The sequence below is a fragment of the Melozone crissalis genome, unplaced genomic scaffold (assembly GCF_028551555.1).
Source record: "Melozone crissalis strain CALT ecotype California unplaced genomic scaffold, PUWL_Pcris_2 ptg000013l_1, whole genome shotgun sequence".
NCBI lineage: Eukaryota > Metazoa > Chordata > Aves > Passeriformes > Passerellidae > Melozone > Melozone crissalis.
In genome coordinates, this window is record NW_026535791.1 from 50,982,361 (window position 1) to 51,002,028 (window position 19,668).

The 19,668-nt window shown below is 43.6% G+C and overlaps 1 protein-coding gene across 4 annotated transcripts in view; it reads right to left on the reverse strand.

The window, feature by feature from the left end:
• The window catches only part of NAXD (NAD(P)HX dehydratase), a 49,524-nt gene extending 39,230 nt beyond the window's left edge, over positions 1 to 10,294 (reverse strand). The window contains exons 1-6 of one of the 4 annotated variants that reach the window (XM_054271444.1): positions 10,211 to 10,290; positions 8,338 to 8,918; positions 6,778 to 7,149; positions 3,297 to 3,447; positions 2,184 to 2,229; positions 416 to 504 (exon numbers count right to left, since the gene is read on the reverse strand). In XM_054271444.1, the coding sequence (XP_054127419.1) occupies positions 416 to 504; positions 2,184 to 2,229; positions 3,297 to 3,447; positions 6,778 to 7,149; positions 8,338 to 8,899 (1,220 nt within the window). In that variant the 5' untranslated portion in view covers positions 8,900 to 8,918; positions 10,211 to 10,290. The other 3 variants (XM_054271443.1, XM_054271446.1, XM_054271445.1) reach the window with 3 other exon arrangements.
• Between the last annotated feature and the right edge of the window lie 9,374 nt (positions 10,295 to 19,668).

Here is a 19,668-nt window from a genome sequence, read left to right on the forward strand (position 1 = left end):
ACTCTACTATTAAATACTATTAATACTGAAGAAGCAAGAGAACACACTCCATTTGCCTTTCAAATGCAGATTGCAAAATGCTGACTTGTAGCAATTTTTAGCTCTGGATCTTGCTGCTGCTCACTGCTAATTGCATTACAACCACAGAACAAGTCAGGGAGAAGCAGAAAGAAAGATCTCTGCTTTTTAAAACTTGTACTTTGACAGTCATATAAAAAGAAATTCACAGTTGACTGTCCCATATTAAATATTCAACTGGTCATAACGAAAGGACAAAGCCTGGAGTTTCTGTGATCTCCAGCTCATCCATCCAGTAACTCAGCAAAATAAATAACACAAATGAATCAATTATCAGACTGAAATATTAAAACTAGTAAGCCTGACTAGCTGATTAAACAAACTGTAAGTCACTTACAGAACTGGATGAACAATCAGCTCTGGACTATATGATTTGATTACCGTTGCTGCATCTTTGGTACAAAACACATGGGATAAATCTGCACCCTAAAAAAGAAAATTTGCAAACAGTATTGTCAAATTTATACTTAGTAATAACTTAATCATTCCAAAGATTACTCAACTAATAATTCAACTGAATACTTTCCTCTCGGTAGTTTAAACAAGTTTTATTATGTTTCTTCTATTTTGGCATAGACAAGTATGAAATGTTCTGTTCTTTTTATACGTAACTTCCAATATAATTTTTTTTTGTTTCTTGCTAACAGGATGACTGAAAACACAAATCTCAAATTTTTATTCACTTGAGAAATGTTTCTCATCTGTAGATGACCAAAGACTACAATGTCTCATGTACAAAAGCCACAGATGAACATGAGTAAAACCACTTAAGAGAGCCATAATACTATTGTAACACTTGAAAATATAGCTATGGTGACCCATGAATACATTTCTAGTCCTACCATTTTTACTCAATAGGCAAAATTCATACATGAAAAAGGCTGGCACAATTTTGGCAACACACCCTATGTTAAATAAACATTAAAGCTAAAGAGTTGAGTCTCAAGCTTCTGCTACCAACTCAAAAAATCAGAGCACACATAAAATTATGTAAGGAGTGACCAGACCAGTGATCTTGTATTGGTCATGCATACTGAAACTTCGCAGTATCAAGGAAGTGTCTTCTCTGTTTTACCACTATACATTGAACATTTCAAGCTACTCTGACTGGTTATGTGCAGGTGTAATGGTCTGAAATCAAGTGACCTCAGTAAGGAACCTCTTGGTACTGCCACTGGACTTGTCCACATAGTAGACAAAATAGTGGACAGAAAGCTGAGTGGCCTTGTGATTTTATAATAACATGGTTAAATAACATCATTTCAGTTTCAAATCTTTGAGGGTTTGCATCCTGAGAGAAGAAGTGGTTAGAAATATCTGGGATGGTTACCTACATATTGAGAGAAATCTTCAAAAAGAAAAACAGACACAATGAGCTGAAAGTACTGACACACTATATATAGCATTCTGAAAATCAGATGTATTATGTAAGCATGACTTGTTTACATTTAAACAATCACCCTGTATTTATGTAGTCTGTTTAGCCATTTGATATGTCAATACAACAAGGAAGTTCATGCTTCTAGGAAAAAAAAATCTTAGAAAATACTTCTGCTGAAGATTAGAATGCAAATAAAATGTGCTATTAGAAATTACATGGAATTCCACCCACAATCTTTAAACCTACCACATATAAAAATTTTACTAGTCAAAAGTTTTAAATTTTGAAAGAAAGTTGTTTCATTCAATACAGTTATCAGGTCCAGAAAAAATTTCCAAAGAACTCACTATAGCACAAAAACATAACTCTAAACAATAATCTAAGGTTATTTCATTGTTCACTTTTGGAGAAAATATTTCATCAAGTCTTGAAATTTCCTATCCAAGTCCCTGAAATTGTCAAATTTTGAAAATATTTCTAACTTCACCTTATACAGAGAAAGGAAACATGGTGAATGAAACACATGTAAATGAAACACAGTGTAAATGACACATTTACAATGTATTTCTACAAATTCTGAACTAAGGATTTTCTTTGCTTAAGAGAAGACCTTCTAGAGCTCAAAGTTCATGTGCACTACAGAATGAAAGCTATTTTTAAAAAGACACCTAGGCAACAGAAATTATGAAAAGTTCATTTTGGACTTGTATAGAAGAACACGTACCACTTTGAGGGCTGTAATTGCAGCAAAATATGGTGCTCCAGTGTATCTAAAATGAAACAAAACTTGTGTTAAGAACCACAGTAATGAGATCAGATAATGATCTTTCATAGAAATATTTACACAGATCATGCCATAAACCAGCAAAATTTTCTCAAGTAACAGAGGTAAAACTTCAGAGACGTACAAAACAAGAGCCAAAAACTGTTTGCAAGCTAAATATGGGATCTGTGACCTGGATCAATCCCATCTGGCTTTAGATGCTTAACTAAAGTGCCTGAAGTGTGATTCCAGTTGCTCTAAATTCTCTTTTTATAAAGACTGAGGAGAGAGATATGAATACAATCACCCTCCAAAAGTGCTTACTTCAACAAAGAGGTTGAATGAACCTATGACCATTAGCTTCTAACTCCTGGCTATTTGACCCAGCTACAAGGCAGCACCTTTTTGCTCTTTATGGAATGTTTATTAACAGCAGATGTCCAACAGTAGATCTCTCTTACAGGAGAAAGATGTCATCTCTCTTTCAAAAGGGGAAAATGAAAAGAAGGAAGGTGTAGTGGCTCATTCAAAGTATTGTGACCAATATTGGTTCTAGGTCAGTACAGCATTTAACTGATTTATGTAATACATCTTTTCTCCCCTGAAATGGGATATTTCCATTACTCCAGTACATAAAGCAAGACATTGACAGAATCTACTAAACACCAATATTTATCAAAACAAAAAGCCCACAAGAAAACATAGCATAAGAAAATAAAGAGACACAGTTCCCAAGAAGGCAAAAAAATCAGATGTGCCACTGTCTTACTCTATTTATTCTAAAACCTCACCATGCAATGGGAAAAGACTAACAGCTTTTGGTGGTCAAAAAAGATAAGAGAAGGTAGACACAAACAGCATTTTAAGTTCCCATAACATTCAGTATAAAAACTTTGCAACACATCTGCAAGGTACCATGTCCTTTCCTAAGTATGCATGGTCATGATGATGGAGTCCTAGAGCTCTCTGGAAAACTGTGGTTTAAGTGTAAGGTGAGCTTGAATGGCTTCTCCAAGCAGTTATGAAATCCTGAAGCTTTATCAGAAGCAAAAATCAAATTTCTATTTAACTTACTCTCGACATCCTCCAACAATGCCTATACGACCATCTTGACCTTTATGCTTTTTCCCTGTGAGAGGAGGGATAACATTGCGCACCAGCTGGAAAATATTCTCCATATCCTTCAGAGTGTGTGTTCTGTGCAGTGAAAAAGACCTCTCTATAACTGAAAAGAAGAAAATAAGTGTTACTTCAAAGAATGTTCTTCCTTAAACTACTGCCAAGCATTTCTTTTAAGCACTCATATACACTAATAAAATCACACAAATATACACAAAGTGACATACTTCTAAAATCCAAATGCTTTGTCACTTAAAGGCCTTTAGAACAGTGAGTAACTAGGGAAGGTGATGATTATAAAAATGCATTCAGGGTCTGATGAAGAGAATATTCTCACTGACTGTTCACAGTCCTAATTTAGGGCTCAGGTACAGAAAGAAGCAACAACCCAGAATAGTTACATGAACATTTTGTAACTAGAAATACCTTCTTAGTTCAGCCTGAAATCAGTTCCATAATTAAGCTCAACTGAAATAGGAACACTTAGTAAGGACTAAACACATCCACAGAGCAAGCACAAAGCAACTGAAACCAATTTTTAAATGTACACCCTACCTTATATTTCGCATCCCCTTAAAGACTTCCACCTCTTAGCAGAATCACTGCTTTGTTATTTTGGTAGGTGGTTACAAAGCATAGTGAAAGTCTTTCTGCAAAACTATAATCCAACACACTAGATGCAAACATCACAAATATCACACAAAGATCATTTTTAGCTATAATACATCTCCAGATCTCTGATGCAAAGCTACATGTCAAGCCACATACTAAAACAACTGCACACTCAGTAGGCTACGTATCAAATTACTCTTTCCAAAGGCTACAAAAATTTAGAAGAAAAAGTTACTTCAACAATTACAACTAGAAAGAATCAAAACATTTACCTAACATGGGGAAAATGTGAAGATCACTACTTCTATCAACAATATGTTAACTATAAACTGCAGCAAATACACTAAAAGAGCAAGTTCTTAAAAGCTCCTCATTACCTGTAAAACTTTGCTCAGAAGAGTGGCTTATTTGAATGCTAATATCAGTGTCCTAGATCATAGCCATGCTTACATTCTTTTTTACAGATCTTCTAAAAAGCTTTCAAGAACTGCTACACATGTATAACATAATTATGTAGAAAATAATTCCCATGATATTCCTTATTTTCAGCTGTACAAAACTCAATAACCCAAACCCTCAACTCCAAAATATAGAGGGGAGGAAAAAAGAAGGGAAAAAAAAAAAAGAAAATTTCTGTTCCAGAAGTACTGGGCATAATAAGGGGAAAAAATGTAATAAACAAGAAAATTCCAAGTCTTTGTGCTATCAGCAAAATACATCTTTTTCTCTGAATTTCACAGAATCTAAACCAAACATGCTAATCTTCAGTAATAGTATGCTTTAGTCTTCAATAATGATAAATACTCTTGGCTGATCTTTTGCTCTTAAATACAGGGGGGTAAAAAAAGAAAGGAATGAAAATAAAAGAAAAAACCCACAACCTGTTTTGGATTACGGCCAAAATAGCATTGCAGTGACCCAGAGGAGAACAAAATCCTCATCTCCTCTGAAAACAGGAAAGATTATTTTCTTTAAATCACACTTCACACACTTGCTGGTTTTCAACCACACCAAAATATTATGCAGCTTGGGACCCTTAAACTGCAGTGTTGCTAAGAAGGCCTTGTGTTTATTTGCTGCTGGTTCTTGTTCATGTGTGAATATAAAATCACTACATAATAAACGGAGAGAAAGCAGAGAATTATGCAAAAAGCCATTCTTAATATAGCCCTACTCTACCTACAGAATCACTATGGCATATTCAGCTCTCAACAAATTAAATCTTAATTCCTTAAAAGATGTGTTGCCTGAAGCACTGTGCTCACATTTTAGCATAAACACTTTTTTACACCCTTGCCAATTAGAAGATTAGAATCTAGAATTGCTCTCGCTACAGTAAAATAAATAAAATGAATTTTTGCATTGTGCAACATGCCTGTACACCTATATGATGAAATCCAACAAGAAAAATTGAACCTCAGTTTCAGGTTGCTACACATAATTAAGCTTTTCGGGAAAAAACTTTCAGAAGTAATGGTAAGGCCTTGTTGGTACCTTCACCCCAGTCTAGAACTTTAAATAATTTCCTATGGGATTTTCTAAAGCACACCAGTTCTCCTTAATTTTAAAAGTGAGAACATTTGAAACACTGTATCCATTCATATCCCATAAATTATCTGCAAAAGTCTGCTGCCACCAGGAAATCCTACACACCAGCTATCCACTCAAGGAACACAACCAGATTTGCCAGCCTAAACCCTCAACAGGCCTAGCCACCCAGCCTGCCTGCACTTTACAGGGAAACAGTAACTAACACACAACTGAAAGGACCTCTCAGGACATGCCCCTTAGGATCTGGCATGCCAGATGATTATTCATCACTGATGCTGGCTGCTTCCTTTTTTTTCCCCCTCTTTCCAAACTACACTTTTTTCCTTCCAAGCAGTGTGAAAATCAGAATGAGAACAGAATAAGAGTTTTTGCATTTCCACATGGCAGGCTACAGTCACTAAGCTCCAGTCTGACTCTACTTCCAGCACTGATGGAATATCCCTGATTTCCTCCTGCCCATGCAGCCTACCTCCAGGTACAAAGAGACCATGATAAAGATAAATGCCACAGGCACACAGATCCCAAGAAGTTTGATAATGATTGCTACCATCAGCTTCTGGCCCACACATGAGGTACAGAAGGAAGTTTGTGCCAATTCTTGAGATACTGCTTTGCCTTTTACTTTCGAGTAAATTCAGATGCCCATAGAATTTATAGAGCTGGTGTAGAAAAAAAAAACATAAGCAAGTATTTTCATCTTCTATTACACCTACGACAAGAATACAATATTTAATTTATAGGATTCAGAATTTTGTTGTAAAGAAATTTATTTTAAAGCTAGATCTTAACATCTGACTTACTTCAGCGTAGGAAAAACTCCTCTCTTTTCCCAGCCCTGAAAAAACACATGCACAGCCTTAACTTCATATACTGGGTTATGCTTGGTAACTTCAAGCAGAACAGCAGCAATATTTCTGCTACAGAGTAACTCATGTTTCCAGATTGCTTCCAGCAACTCTCCTACCTGCCTTTTACATATACAACTCCATCTCACTTCACTGTACAGAGACATGAATGTACCCAAGGTTTACAGGGTTCCAAAGGTATAATTTTGCTCATGAAAATTTGTTGTAACTAATGTACCTGTATTAAGTAATCAGTACAATGGTACGAATAATGATTTAATTGCATTTGACATCAGACAAACACCTTCACCACAGTATTAAATAATTCCAATTAGCTTTTATTTTTCAAAAGCTGCTTACTACCAGTGCTTTCACACAGAAGTTTTAAAAAGTACCCCAGCTTTTATTTATGCTGTAGAAGGAAGTACCTATCGGTGGAGAAAGTGTTGCTGTCATAGCATTATAATTAAAGTTATCCGCATATGAACGATGGTTCGCTCTCCGAGGTGGACTTGCTGGTATAGACTGTGACCTCTGTGATACCGAAGAAGAAATTCCAGCCAACATCTGTCCCAACATCTGTAACATCTGGAGTTCTCGAGCATGCTCCGCTTCCCGACGCTTGTCCTCAATTTTGAGCCTCTGCTCTTCGAATCTGTAAAACTTCTCGTCTGTATCCATGCTCTGCTGCAGGAACTTTTCCATCATTTTATCCAATGTCAAATTGGTATGGCGTTTTTTTGATCTTTTGGGCTGATTGAGAGGTGGGGTAATAGTTGGAGCACTGACTTCTTTAAAGCCTAAAGCAAGGAAAGAATCTATTATTTTTCTGATGGAAAACAATTTTGTATGAGGAAAGCAGCAAAAAATCTCCCTACAACAGGTGACCTAACCTCTCACAAAGCATTAGGTTACACTTTCTCAATGCAAGCTGTATTTATGTGACATAAATAGTACTTCTTTCAGAGTACCAAAGCAAATCCACAAACTTCTACCAAGTTGCAAGGGTAACACAAAAATCACAGAGCCATTTTTTAATTGTTGTAGTACTAAACTTCAACAATGGGAGTCTTTTTCATCTTCTAAAAAGGTTTAAGTGAAGGTTATTAAATAGTATATCCTCATTTGTCTACTGCAGATAATTATATTAATCTAAATTGAGTTTCAGTCTGTTGGCATTCTAGATTTGCATTTCAAAAGAACATTAGTGTAAACAACTCTTTGATGGGGTTTAAATGTAAAAAGAAGGTTGCTTAAACGTCAACCAATTGGCTGATTCTTAAGTCATGTCAACTTCTGAAGACAGGTTCATGTTTGTATTAAAAACCCTGCATTAATCTAGATTGAAAACAAACAAGCAACATTTCCCCCGCTGCTACACAATACAAATGTGGAGGGTAAAGAACGCTCAGGGAAAGGACAGGCTTTATCAAAGTGCTGCTTCTGCCCGCAAGCCAGTAAAGTTAGAAACAGTGTTTCTGAAACAACCCGTGCAATTTATTATGTAAAAGCTCTCCCGTAGCTTTCTGGCCCAGCTGCAACAATAAGGAGATTTTTCAGGTATTATCGTCATCATCGTTTTAATACCGATTAGCAAAACTGCGCTCAGTCTGTAGGGAACGGGAAAACACGCCAGCGGGAAGGATGCTTATTTTCTTGTACAATGCTACCTGACACTTTGTCTCGATAATCTCTGCGCTAGTTTTCCATGGGTTTCCCATTGACAAATGCCGATGAAAACTCACTGGGGTCCCTGTCTGCAGCATCTCCCCCTCCCTGGCATGCAGCACTGGCAGCACCCGCAGCAGCCCGCTCCCCGGTTCACGGGGACGCGCAAGGTGCAAGAGCGGGGGAAGCACGGGCGGGTTTCGAAGCGCCAAGGACGGGGCAGGAGCAGCAGGATAAGGAAAAAGCCACTTAGAAGCGCCGGCAGTGGGGCTGCGAGAGCCCGCGGGCTGAGGGGAGGACACAGCCCGCAGCGTACTCACCGTCCCCCGGCGGCACGGGGATGGCGAAGGATGGGCACTCCACCTTGATGGGGTGGTCGGCGTAGGAAGAGCACTCGCCGGAATCCTCGGTGAAGTTGTCCCGGGGGGACTCCGGCCCGGCGTCCTCGTCCAGCTCGGCGTCCAGCGAGCGGCTGTTGTGCGGCGTGCCCGGCGTGGGCGGCGCGGCCAGCGGCCCCGCGGGCGGGTGGGCGCCGTCGGGCGGCGGGGCCAGCGGCTCGGGGGCGCCCTCGGGCCCCCCCCGGCAGCTGAGGATCCGGTCCATCTCGTCGTAGTACTTGCATATCTTGCGGGCGTGCCCGTTCTTCTTCAGCCCGTCCCGGGCCTGGTAGTACTGCCGCTTGAGGCCCTTGATGCGGATGCGGCACTGCTCGGGGGTGCGCTCGAAGCCCAGCTCGGCCAGGCGGCATGCCACGTCCCGGTACACATGGCTGTTCCGAAAGTTGCCGTCCAGCGCCGACTGCACGTCCGCCTCGCCCCAGATCTCCAGCAGCGCCCGCGTCTCCAGATCCGACCACAGGAAGCCCCGCGTGTTCGTAATCATCCTTGGCCGGCCGGGGTCACTGCAATGGCCGCGCACCGGGGAGAGGGAAGGAGGGAGGGAGGGAGAGAGGGAGGGACGGAGGGGGCGGAGGAGGGCGGCGGGGAGGAGGGAGGGGGTTTAATGCCCGCACGCGGCTCTCCCAGGGGGCGCCTACGCCAGCCCCGGCAGCCGCGGTGCGGCGGGAAGCGGCGGAGAACCGGGCCCCGGGACCCGCATCCCGGGCCGCCGCCGCTCGCAACCCGCAAACAAAACTTTCCAGGCGCCGCTTTGAGCTGCGGGCACCTGCAACAAGAGGGGTAGTGAGGTGGCAAAAAAAAAAGAAAAAGGAAAAAAACCTCTTCCCCTTGACTCGCCCCCTCCGAAAACGATGATGACAAATAAAAAATAAACAAGCAGGCACCCGGCGCGGAGCCGCGGTGCTCTCCTCCCCCCTCTCAGGCAGTCATTCGTGCGCTGCCGCTCCCCCGCCCTGGGCTCCGCTGGGAGCGACAGGACGACGGCGCTGCCTGGACTTAGAGGCTCTGCTCATCACAGTGCGCCTGCCTCCCTCCCTCCCCGCCGCAGTGGAGCGCGATCCCTACACACACACACACACACCCCCCACACACACAGGGCGCTGCAGCTCCGCTCGGCGCCTACCTCACCCCCGCGCACCGCCGTGCCGGGCCGCGCCGCGCCAGCGCGGGCAGCGACATCGCTGCGCCCCGGCCGCCGTGTCACCGAGCCGGGCCGGGCGGGCTCCCCCCGCACCCCGCAGCGGCGCACAGACTGCCCCTGCAGGCCGCCACCACAGCCGCTCCGCAGCCGGCGCCGCCCGCAGGCCCGCGGGGAGCCGGCAGCCGCTGCCCTCGGCAGACCCTACGCCGGTGCCGGGGGTCGGGTCTGCGAGCGCTTCCCCCGCCCCCGGCCGTCCCTCCGCGGAGCAGGTGAGCGGCCCGGCCGGCCCCCGCGGCAGGCGGGGGTGGGCTGCATCCTGCTGGGCCCCGCTGCCGCCCCTTCGCTTTGGCTCTGCTCTCCGGCAGGAGCGTCACGCGAGGCCGCCACCGCCTCCCTCCCGCCTCGGCCCAGCCCCCGGCGGGGCTGCCCGGCCCGGCGACCTTTCCCCCGTGGGGAGCACGCACCGGCCCGACCGCCCGGGGCTCCGGCAGCGCCCGGCGCCCACCCGGCCCCGCCTCCCGCCCGGGCCGGCGCTCGGAGGTTTGTACCTTCGCCACTCCGCAGCCAGAGGGCCGCGGCCAGTGCGGCCAGGGCGATAGCAGCGCCCCGTCCCCACATCCTGGCGGGGACGAGGCAGGGCCACTCCGCTCTTACCTCGGCCCAGCGCGGGGCTCCGCACAGCCGCTGCCCAGCGCGCACAGCTCATCGGCGCGGCTTCCGCCTCCGCTCCGCCGGGGCCGGGCCGGGCTCCGCGGGCGGGCGGGCGCGCCCTCCTGGCACCGCTCCGCGCCTCCCCGCGGCGCTGTGTGTTACAGCCCGGCTCGGCTCGGCTCGGCCCGGGAGGGAAGAGCTCGGTGAGCCTGGCCTGGCCAAAGCCCGGCGCTTTGGGCTGCTGTCTTCCCGGCCCCTTAATTGGCAGCTCTTATAAACTCCCAGGAATTTACCATTTATTGTTTCACGCTCTTCCCATCCCTCACGTCGCTAGGTGTTTCTGAGAAAACTCCTCATTTGCAAGTGTGTCTGTTTCCAAGGTGGTATTTCTTGCTCAGATACATCATTTTCCCCTATACACAGCAGTTGCGCTATACTCCGCTGGTGAGGCCACACCCCAAGTACTGTGTCCAGTTCTGAGCTCCTCAGTCCACAAAGGACACTTGAGGTGCTGGAGCAAGTCCAGAGAAAGGAAACAAAGCTGGTCTAGAACACTAGTCGTGTGAGGAGCAGGTGAGGAAGCTGGCTTTGTTTAACCCGGAGAAGAGGAGGCTCAAGAGACCTTATCACTTTACAACTGTCTGAAAGGAGGCTGTAGTCACATGGGAGTCAGCCTCTTCTCCCATGCAACCAGTGACAGGACAAGAGGACACAGCAGTCTTACAGCGGGCTAGGGGAGCTGTAGGTTGTACATCGGGAGGTTGTACATCAGGAGGAATTTCAACACAGAAAGAATGGTTGGACCTTGGAATAGGCTGCCCAGGGTGGTAGTGGAATCATCATCCCTGGAGGTGGTTAAGGAAAGACCAGATATGACACTTAGTGCTGTATTCTAGTTGACATGTGTGATTCTGTGATTTTTATAGCAGCATTCCATTATTATTTTCTTTAAAACACAACAGAGCTGGTGAATCTACCATCTGATGTTCACCTCAGCTCCTACGGCACCTGCTTAATCTACACAATGAATCAAAATGCAGTGTCACCCAGGAGAAATTTAAGATTATATACATGAGAAATCTGAAACATTTTTTAAAAGCTCTGAACAGCTGTAATCTCTGCTCTGGACTCCTGGGTATTTCAAGAAAGAGTGTTGTTACTAACTCATAAAAGCTTGTAGCCTAACTGGCAGTAAAATGTCAGTGTTTCAATTAATATTTTGAAGGGGTGAAGACAGACAAAATTTTCCTTTACTGTTCTGGGTTATATATAAGCTGTGGTCAAACAGACCTGATGGTGTTACCTGGTGTTACCTGGACCAAAGCCAAGCACAAGATATTTATGTTTTTCAGCTACAGAAGCATTGTTTGAAGCACCCATGCTGTGTGCAAAGTAGGAGACAGACAACCTGAACTTTTAGTGACCCGGGTTGATCAGTAACCCGTGTTCCGGAGCAGGACCTTGGATACCTGATGACTTCACTGTCAAGTATTAACTTGTTTGTTGAAAAGTTGATCTTCTATAGGTCCTGGTATCTGGTATGATTTTAAAGCCAACACCAAGTCAGTGAAATTTTCCCTTCATTCAGTCAGCACAAGTAATGCTTTTTACCCTCTGATTATCTGAGTGGCAGTCCAAAAGATAGATTAAACAGACAATCACATCTAGTTTGCACATGAATTTTAACCCAGAAAAAAAAAATTTGAACACCGCATTTCATACACTCATGCTTTGATTCCAGCTGGAAGGATAATGAATGTGTAGATTCCCGTAACTCCAGCACTGATTTAATGTCTGGAAAAGAGGGGGGAAAGAATAATGTGAATGTTTTTTTCATCCCATCAGGGGTCCCTACCAAAGGCATATCTTGTGCCCAACAAAGGACAGGAAGAAAGATACAGGTGTAATGTTTTTTGCTGAATTCTCTGGTTTCCTTTGTAGCAGAGGTGGAAGGGAATTCTTCTGATGCTGCAGGCCCCTCAGAAGTTGTTTGTGGAGGACCCAGTTCTCAATTTGTGTGTGGAAGAAAACCTAAGGGTGTCTGTGGGCTTTCCCTATGCCACAGTTCTTCAGCTTGTTATGCACACCTTTGTTGTGCACAACAACTTTGCATAACCACAGGAGTGTAAAACCTTTGGGCAAAACATGGTGCCACTCCTCTGACATTCTCCTGCCCTGTATCTAACTCAAGGTACCTTCTTCTGGTATAGTACTGGCTGCCATCTCCATACCTTGTACAGGGTAAATCCATAGCTTCTGGTGCCACCTCTGAGTGCAGCAACAGCAATGCTACTTAACCAGCAGATGAGGCAGGGAAAAAGGGCCTTTAACAGAATTACAGAAGGTAGGAGGTGTATGAGGCAAAAGTTCACACTCCCACCAAAAAGGAAGAGAAAAAGCAGCTGCAAGAGGCACTTCGTTTTTCAGGTATATACTGTGCTTGTCTATTTTTTTTTTTTAAATTGAGCTTTCTTTTCTGACAGTCCTGCTATTTTCTCTGCTTGTCCCTCTTACATGAAAGGAGGAATGACCCTGCAGAGTTCCATTTCCTTCTTTGTCAAAATCATTCTGCCTTCATTGCCTGTTGCTGGCCCCTACCACATCCTCAGTGTCTTTTCCCTCCTTCCCCAGCTCTTGATCTCAACCTTGAGTTCCAGCATTTTAACCCTTCCCTAGCTGCACTGTCAAGGCAGCACATCCTCCTCATTAGTGGATTAACTCTGTACCTCCCCAGCTACACAAAAGAAGAAGCATCAGTAGCCAGCCTGAGAATGTCCTAGCACTGTCAAGGTAGACAAGAACTTGGAGGATTGACTTTGTACTGCATGGCAGCAGCCACTGACAGCTGGTGCTTGCTGGGAACAATCGATATGGGGAGGGATGGACTGTCAGCTAGATGTCCCTAGGTGGAGATCCCAAAATAGTGACCATTCAGGACCATCTTTTCTTCTGCAGGTTCCTGATGAATCTTTGTTGGCTCTTTGCTTCTGATGACTTGGCACCCACTCAGCACTTCAATCCTTTCCACCCATTTGGTAACTGTTGTGCAGCCCTGCCTACCAAAGCCATTCCATGGTGAATGTGGACAGCAGGTGTCAACAGCAGAGTTTGCAACATCCTTTGATTGCATTCTCTCCACTCAAATAATTGACAGCCTGTACTGGAATCACCATTTAATATCATAAATATTACAAACACATCCCTGCCAACATATGCATATTAATAATGGCAATAAGAGGTTCAAGCATACATGTGGAGAAAGGGAATGGAAGAACTCAGAAGTAATAAGTAGCTCTAGTTGAAACTGCCCTTAAAATACCACCAAGAATTTCTTTGTTGTTGAAATGTGAATCTGGAAACACCTTTCATTGTGAAAAAGATAAAGGAAGCCTTAATTTCATTCGAATGATTACCTAGCTAAATTGCAGCTGTTAGAATTGATAGTGTAATAGAGAATAGAAAAGGCAAAAACGGTATAGATGTTCTGATAAAAGAGAGAAAATCCTGCAGGTATTATTAGTAGCGCTATTTATTGTTTTTATATTGAGTGGAATGAACATGTTTTACACTGCTAATGTGTTTAGCTTGGTACAGGACAAAATGTGGCTATATGGTGTAAATTTTAGTTTACTAGTTTGATGTCTCTCTAGGCCACAAAGAAACTAGGAACACCTGAAGCTATAGTAATTATTCCTGTCACTTCACTTTGTGTATTTTTATATTCAAGAGAAAGGACAGCAGCAAGCAATTGACAACAAGCTGTTACAAGAAACTATCAACGTGGCTTTAGTTTCCCTATAAAGTTTACTAAACAGGAATGTTGTATGGGCTGAAGAAGGAAAATAATGTTTCTTTCCATAATGTATATGGAAAGAAACACACCTACACCTGATTAAATACTGTGTTAAAAGTTTGCCCCTACAGCTTCTGTGATTCTTCATATTCTTACCAGGGTACCTCAGATATTATCACTTCTAGACATACTCAGTCTAATAATGTTTGTGACGCCCTGTGCTTCACTAGGTAATTTTTGTTTTACCCAAAGTGAACACTCTTTCTGCTGAGTGTTAATGGTGAGAAAAGCAAACATGAGAGAAACAATAAAGAGGCTGTTTCTGGTTTGTACTCTCCTTGGAGCAGGCAATAAGAATGATCTATGTGGTGCAGTAGAACTGAAGGTTTTTTGGACTCGCCCAAATCCTTCAAACAAGTTCCTGAAATCTAGTGCAAACAATTATGTAAAATCTCTTAAGCAACAACCACAATGTTAAAACAAATGGCCTCTTTTCCAATGGGGAATAATGAGAAAGTTGATACTGGGCAGTTATACAGTTTTTTTAAAAACTGCTTTATCTTGTTCTTTGGTGCCAGAAGGTGAAATTTGCCAAATCCATTAATTTACACAATTTAGAAGACTGCTATTATTATGAAATATACCATTTATATAATTTTTTACTGTTCAGTAATGTCATTTACACATTATTTTAGTTGTGTTGTAGCTGAGCCTGAAGGCTTTGCCTGACCATTGTCTTACCCATTGTACATATACAAATGTCAACCCCTTGCTCAAAACAGTTTTGTGTGCATTTAAGGGAGACATGAATACTCAGAATGATGGACAGATTTGTAAAAAATAAATTGGCTTTACCTTAAGTGATACAGCTCAGTTCAGTCTTGGAAAATCATAGTGGATATTGAACCTGACTGCTGGAGGAAGGCTACATGCTGTATTCACAAAGGGATTTGAACACTGAAAGGTTCCTCTTTCAGGTACCTCGCTTCCCTGGGGTTTTTTTCCCCTGTAAAGTGTTGCTAGTTATCTCATAGATCCAGCCTATGAACTTTAGCAGTTGTGTCCCCAGGTTTCTCTGAAGACTGTGTAGTTGCTTTCCCTGCAGCCCCTAAGCCTTGCATTTGTAGTCAGGCTCAGACTGCTGTAATGCCACGGGTGATGTCTGCCTCCAGTTGCTTCTGGAGTTGTGCATAATCTTTTTGCCCACAGGAAAAAGCTGCAGTTTTCTTTCTTCCCTGTGAGAGCTGTTCCTATCCCATATTCCTGAGCTCTCATATATAGAAAATATATTCTAGTCCTTAATATGCCTGCACTTCAATTTACAGGTGTTAGAATTAGACACACGTACCCTGGTTTTGGTTACAGCTTCTACTTCAAAGTCAGCATGTATGCATGCACATTATCACTTCCTGTGATTGTCACAGCTGTGTAGGTGTATGGGCAGCAACAATTAATTTTCTCCATGCCAAGGCCAGCTCTGCAAGTTCTGTTGGGATAATTAATCCCATTGTGGGAGGAGAAGGTCGTGTAAAAATAAAAGCTAAAATAGGGTAAGAGGGTGGATATAACTATGTCGTTACAAATATGACACATCCAAATGATGATTTTCCTTGTTGTATGGGAATAGCCATCCCAGTATAAAGCACCTTTATACAAATACAGCTATGGACTTGACATGTCAGAAGTTGAGACAGCAGGGAAATTGCATTGCTTTAGTTCTATCACAATAATTAAAATAAGACTTATTTTATTTGGGACAAGCTCCAAATAACATATGGCAATAAAAATTTACTTCATTTGGCAAATGGTTTTCCACAAAGAAGCCCATCCTTTCATGTGAAGTAAACTTTTCAATCCCCCCTCCACTTCCATTTTCTATCCTTCATTGCTCTTAACACCCTTCCAGAAGGGCATACCATGTCAGTGAATCCAGTTCTCCTACTAGCACGTCTTCATGAAGAGTAGTTAATGAAGGAGCAGTAAAGATCAGAAGGGTGTGGAAAGGAGAGCCTTGATGGGTGGCTTTCCAGGACTAGGTCTGCCAAATGTCTTGTGTCAGGAAAGAAGATGTGTGGCCAGGGAGGAAGGGAGGCAGGTAGCCCTTCTGCCCTGAGCTCCTGCTGTCACCTCCAGGTTCACACTAAGAGTTCAGGCAGCCCATGCCAGGGTCACCACTCTGTACCAACCCACCTCTCCTGCTCTCTCCCACTGTCTTCCATCAAACCCAAGTCTTGCTGACAGATTAAATTAAGACTAAACTCTACAGTCAGGGTAAAGTCTTACTGCCCTGAAGACATCCTACTGGTGGTCCCTAGCTCCAGGCCTTTCCCTCCATGCCTGTCTGCTCTCAGCCCCTTCCCTTGCCAGCCCTACTGTGGCTCAGCACTCGGTGTCAGCTGGCCCCAGCCTTCCCATGCCAGGCACTGAGGCTGTCCACAGTGACCTTCTGCTCCCATTCTCCCTGGGCAAGAAGAAGCAGCTCCTGCTGCTGGCAGTCAGGCAGACATAGCCTGCACTTCCTCAAAATCCACCCAGGCAGGATCCTGATGGATGGAAGGAGGTGTCTGTGGCAAAACTTGGACACCTTAGCAAGGAATAACCATGCCAAGCCCTGGTACTGTGGTGGGGGAGGCTGTGACAGAATGATAACTGGAGTGTCTTTGGTGGCCAGACCTCAGCAGGGCATGCAGAGCTCCAGTGAGGGTGCAATGTGATTGTGCATCACCTTCAGCCTGCAGTGTTGGCTGATCTCCCATCACACTAACCCACCCCTTCAGCACCATGCAGAGAGAGGGGGTACTCCCTCTTCAGCCACCTCCACTCTGTAAATTATTCCAGGACATTGCTCTTACCTTGTCCATTCTTTAGTGATACACTCCCTCAGGCTAGTGCCCCTAACATTGCATCCCTGCTCTCCCCATTATTTTCCCTTGAATACCTCCTTGTCCCACTGGAGAGCCCATTTGGATCCCTGCTCTGTGTTTTCTTTTGTGAAGTGGATGCCAGCACTCTGCTGAACGTGAGGGAAAGGCACCACAGCTGGACACTGAGCTCCCACACTTTGACCAGAGTGCTGAGCATTCCCAAACAATACTGCACATGTCACAGGTGAGCAGTTTCTGCAACTGGTAACAACAGAGCACCAAATCTGTAACATGCCTTCATCCAGTTGTCAGCTGGTGAGTTATGTGCTGTAAAAAAGCTTTTTAAGACACTGCCTTCTGAGTGGCCATGAAGGCTTTCTCCCATTATATGGAAACCAGATTATTGCTGCACTTATTTGATCCACTCATAGGGAGCAATAAAATACACAATTTGCTCAGTAAAAACTCCACCTGGTCTCTGAGATATATTGGCATGGCAAGCATCCACCTTCCATTGCTGTCACTTGCAGTCCCCATCCAGCCGCTTATCAGTTCATCTGTCACCAGAAGCAGAAATATGCCCCTTGCATAGACAAAAAGTCACCTCCCTGAGGCTTCTAGTAACTTTTCCTGCCTCTATTCTGACAACTGGAGTGGCACACTTTAAGGCTGTAACAGCCTAAAAATGATTCATCAGACTGCCCCTTCTGCTCAGGCATTCAGAACTGTCTCTGTACAAGGAAACTGTGTAATGGGGAGGAAAAGCATTGGGAATTGAAAATTAATCACTCTTGTTTTTTTCCTGTAAGAGCTCTTTTGTAATGCTTTAGAGCAGACAGGAGTTAGCTGGTTAGGAAAATCAGCAAACTGAATGCCTTCTTTTGAGATAAAATGTGATTCATTTGCAGCTGTGCAGACACAGTCTTAATCCAACCCATGTTTATCAGGTTCAAAAGTACTTTTGTCATATTCACCAGAGAAAAAGAAGTGCTGCAGGTTTGAGCTTAACTATCCTACTGATACCTGTAGGTCAAGGCTGAGACCTCAGGTCTTTCCTTTCATGGAGGGGGACTGACTTCCCTCCTTCTTGGTCTAAATTTATTGAACTTTCTGGCCTGTTACAGTTCATTGTGATTACTAAAGTGACGCAGTTACTTTTCAAAAGCGTCACATTATTTCAAGACAAAAATATTACTGAGTAGTATCAAGACTCGTTTGTCGGGTTTAACTGATGCTTGGGGTTATTAGTTTTTATGTTGTGTGTTTGTGAATTTTTCCTGCTCAGACATGCCCTGCCAATGTGCTCTTCTCCCTCCCAGCTTTTTGCCCTGTTGAGCTAAAATCCATTATCATGTTGCTTGAGGGCATTAGGCTTCCCAGTCTTGTTCAGTTGTAAGATTATTCTTAACTACTCTTTTAAGATCTCAGAAGGACACCTATTGATCCATTAACCTATGAACATTTAATGTGTGGGGGGTCTGGAGATAAAATTTTTGCTTTTTCTGGGCTTTCAATGTCTCATGTCTTTTTGTAAAAGAGACTCTTAAACCATTCACTGTGAGTAAAAAGGCTCAGAACTGGAGGTCAGAGTGACAGACAACAAAGTTGACCTAATTGTGGAGGTGTGTGAGGACTGTTTCAGAGTAGTGGGAAAAAATGGGAATAAAGGAGGTCAAAGAGTTCCAGAAGATGCGTCTGACTGAGTATTTTTGCCAGGTCCTGAGCTGTAGTGGGAAATATGGAGTGTAATTCAGCTCCAGATTGCAGACATCTAAATTTAGGTATTAAATGTAGGTGACTGCCTGTGAGCCACATATCTCAAGTTCCATTTCAAGCAATGGAGATCACGTCCTTAGAGTTACTGGGGCCTGGAGAGCTACTGAGCTCATCCTAAATTAGACACCTACTAGGCCAGTCTGTCAAAGACCCAGTCATGCTGCAGCTAAGATACTTCATAAACTTTGACAAGTCTATTTTGTACATCCCAAGATTCCCAGGGTTCCCCAAAGACAGAATAATCACACACATCTCTCTGGTAACTGTGTTGGCAGGGGGAAACTATGATTGTGTTTGCCCAGCCAGAAACACACCAGATGGTTGGAACAACTGAGTGTAATGCATCCTTTGGGGCAAACCTCCTTGAATTTCCCAAAACCTGCCTGAATACTTGCTCATTATACATGATAGACACAAGAAGTATGTAAACATGGCATCAAGTGCTCCTGGGCAGCCACAGAATCAGTTCACAGCCTCTCTGCCAGGCCTTCTTACTATCATGGCCATAGTCCCATCTGTGGGGCTATGGACAGGAGCTGTAGGACTCTTTGGTGAGAGTGGCTGGATATCTCTGCAGTAAGCATTATTAACTGCTAAGACATGGCAGGATGACCCTGGCACTGTATACACATGGATTACATATGGAACATATAGGAAAGGCTAAAACAAAATTTTATATGTCCAGCACTAATGTCTACAGCTCACTTGTTTGCAAGAGAAAGGGCATGTTCATCATGTATTTCTCCTTTAGCTTACCCTTTACTCATAAGGTTAAAAAAAATCCCAAACACACCCACAATGGCATGATCAGAGCTTATTTTTATCTCTTTGTTTGTAGAGTTCACTTACAAGGTTACAAATCTTTTTGGTATATTGCACAAGAATTACAAGGATTCAACTACTAATGAATTTTCATCATAGAACATGAGTACTGAACATTTCTGGGAATACACTATGTTCATACTGTTCAACATGAAATGTGTGAACACACAAATACTTAACCCAGTATATTAATGATAGATACTATC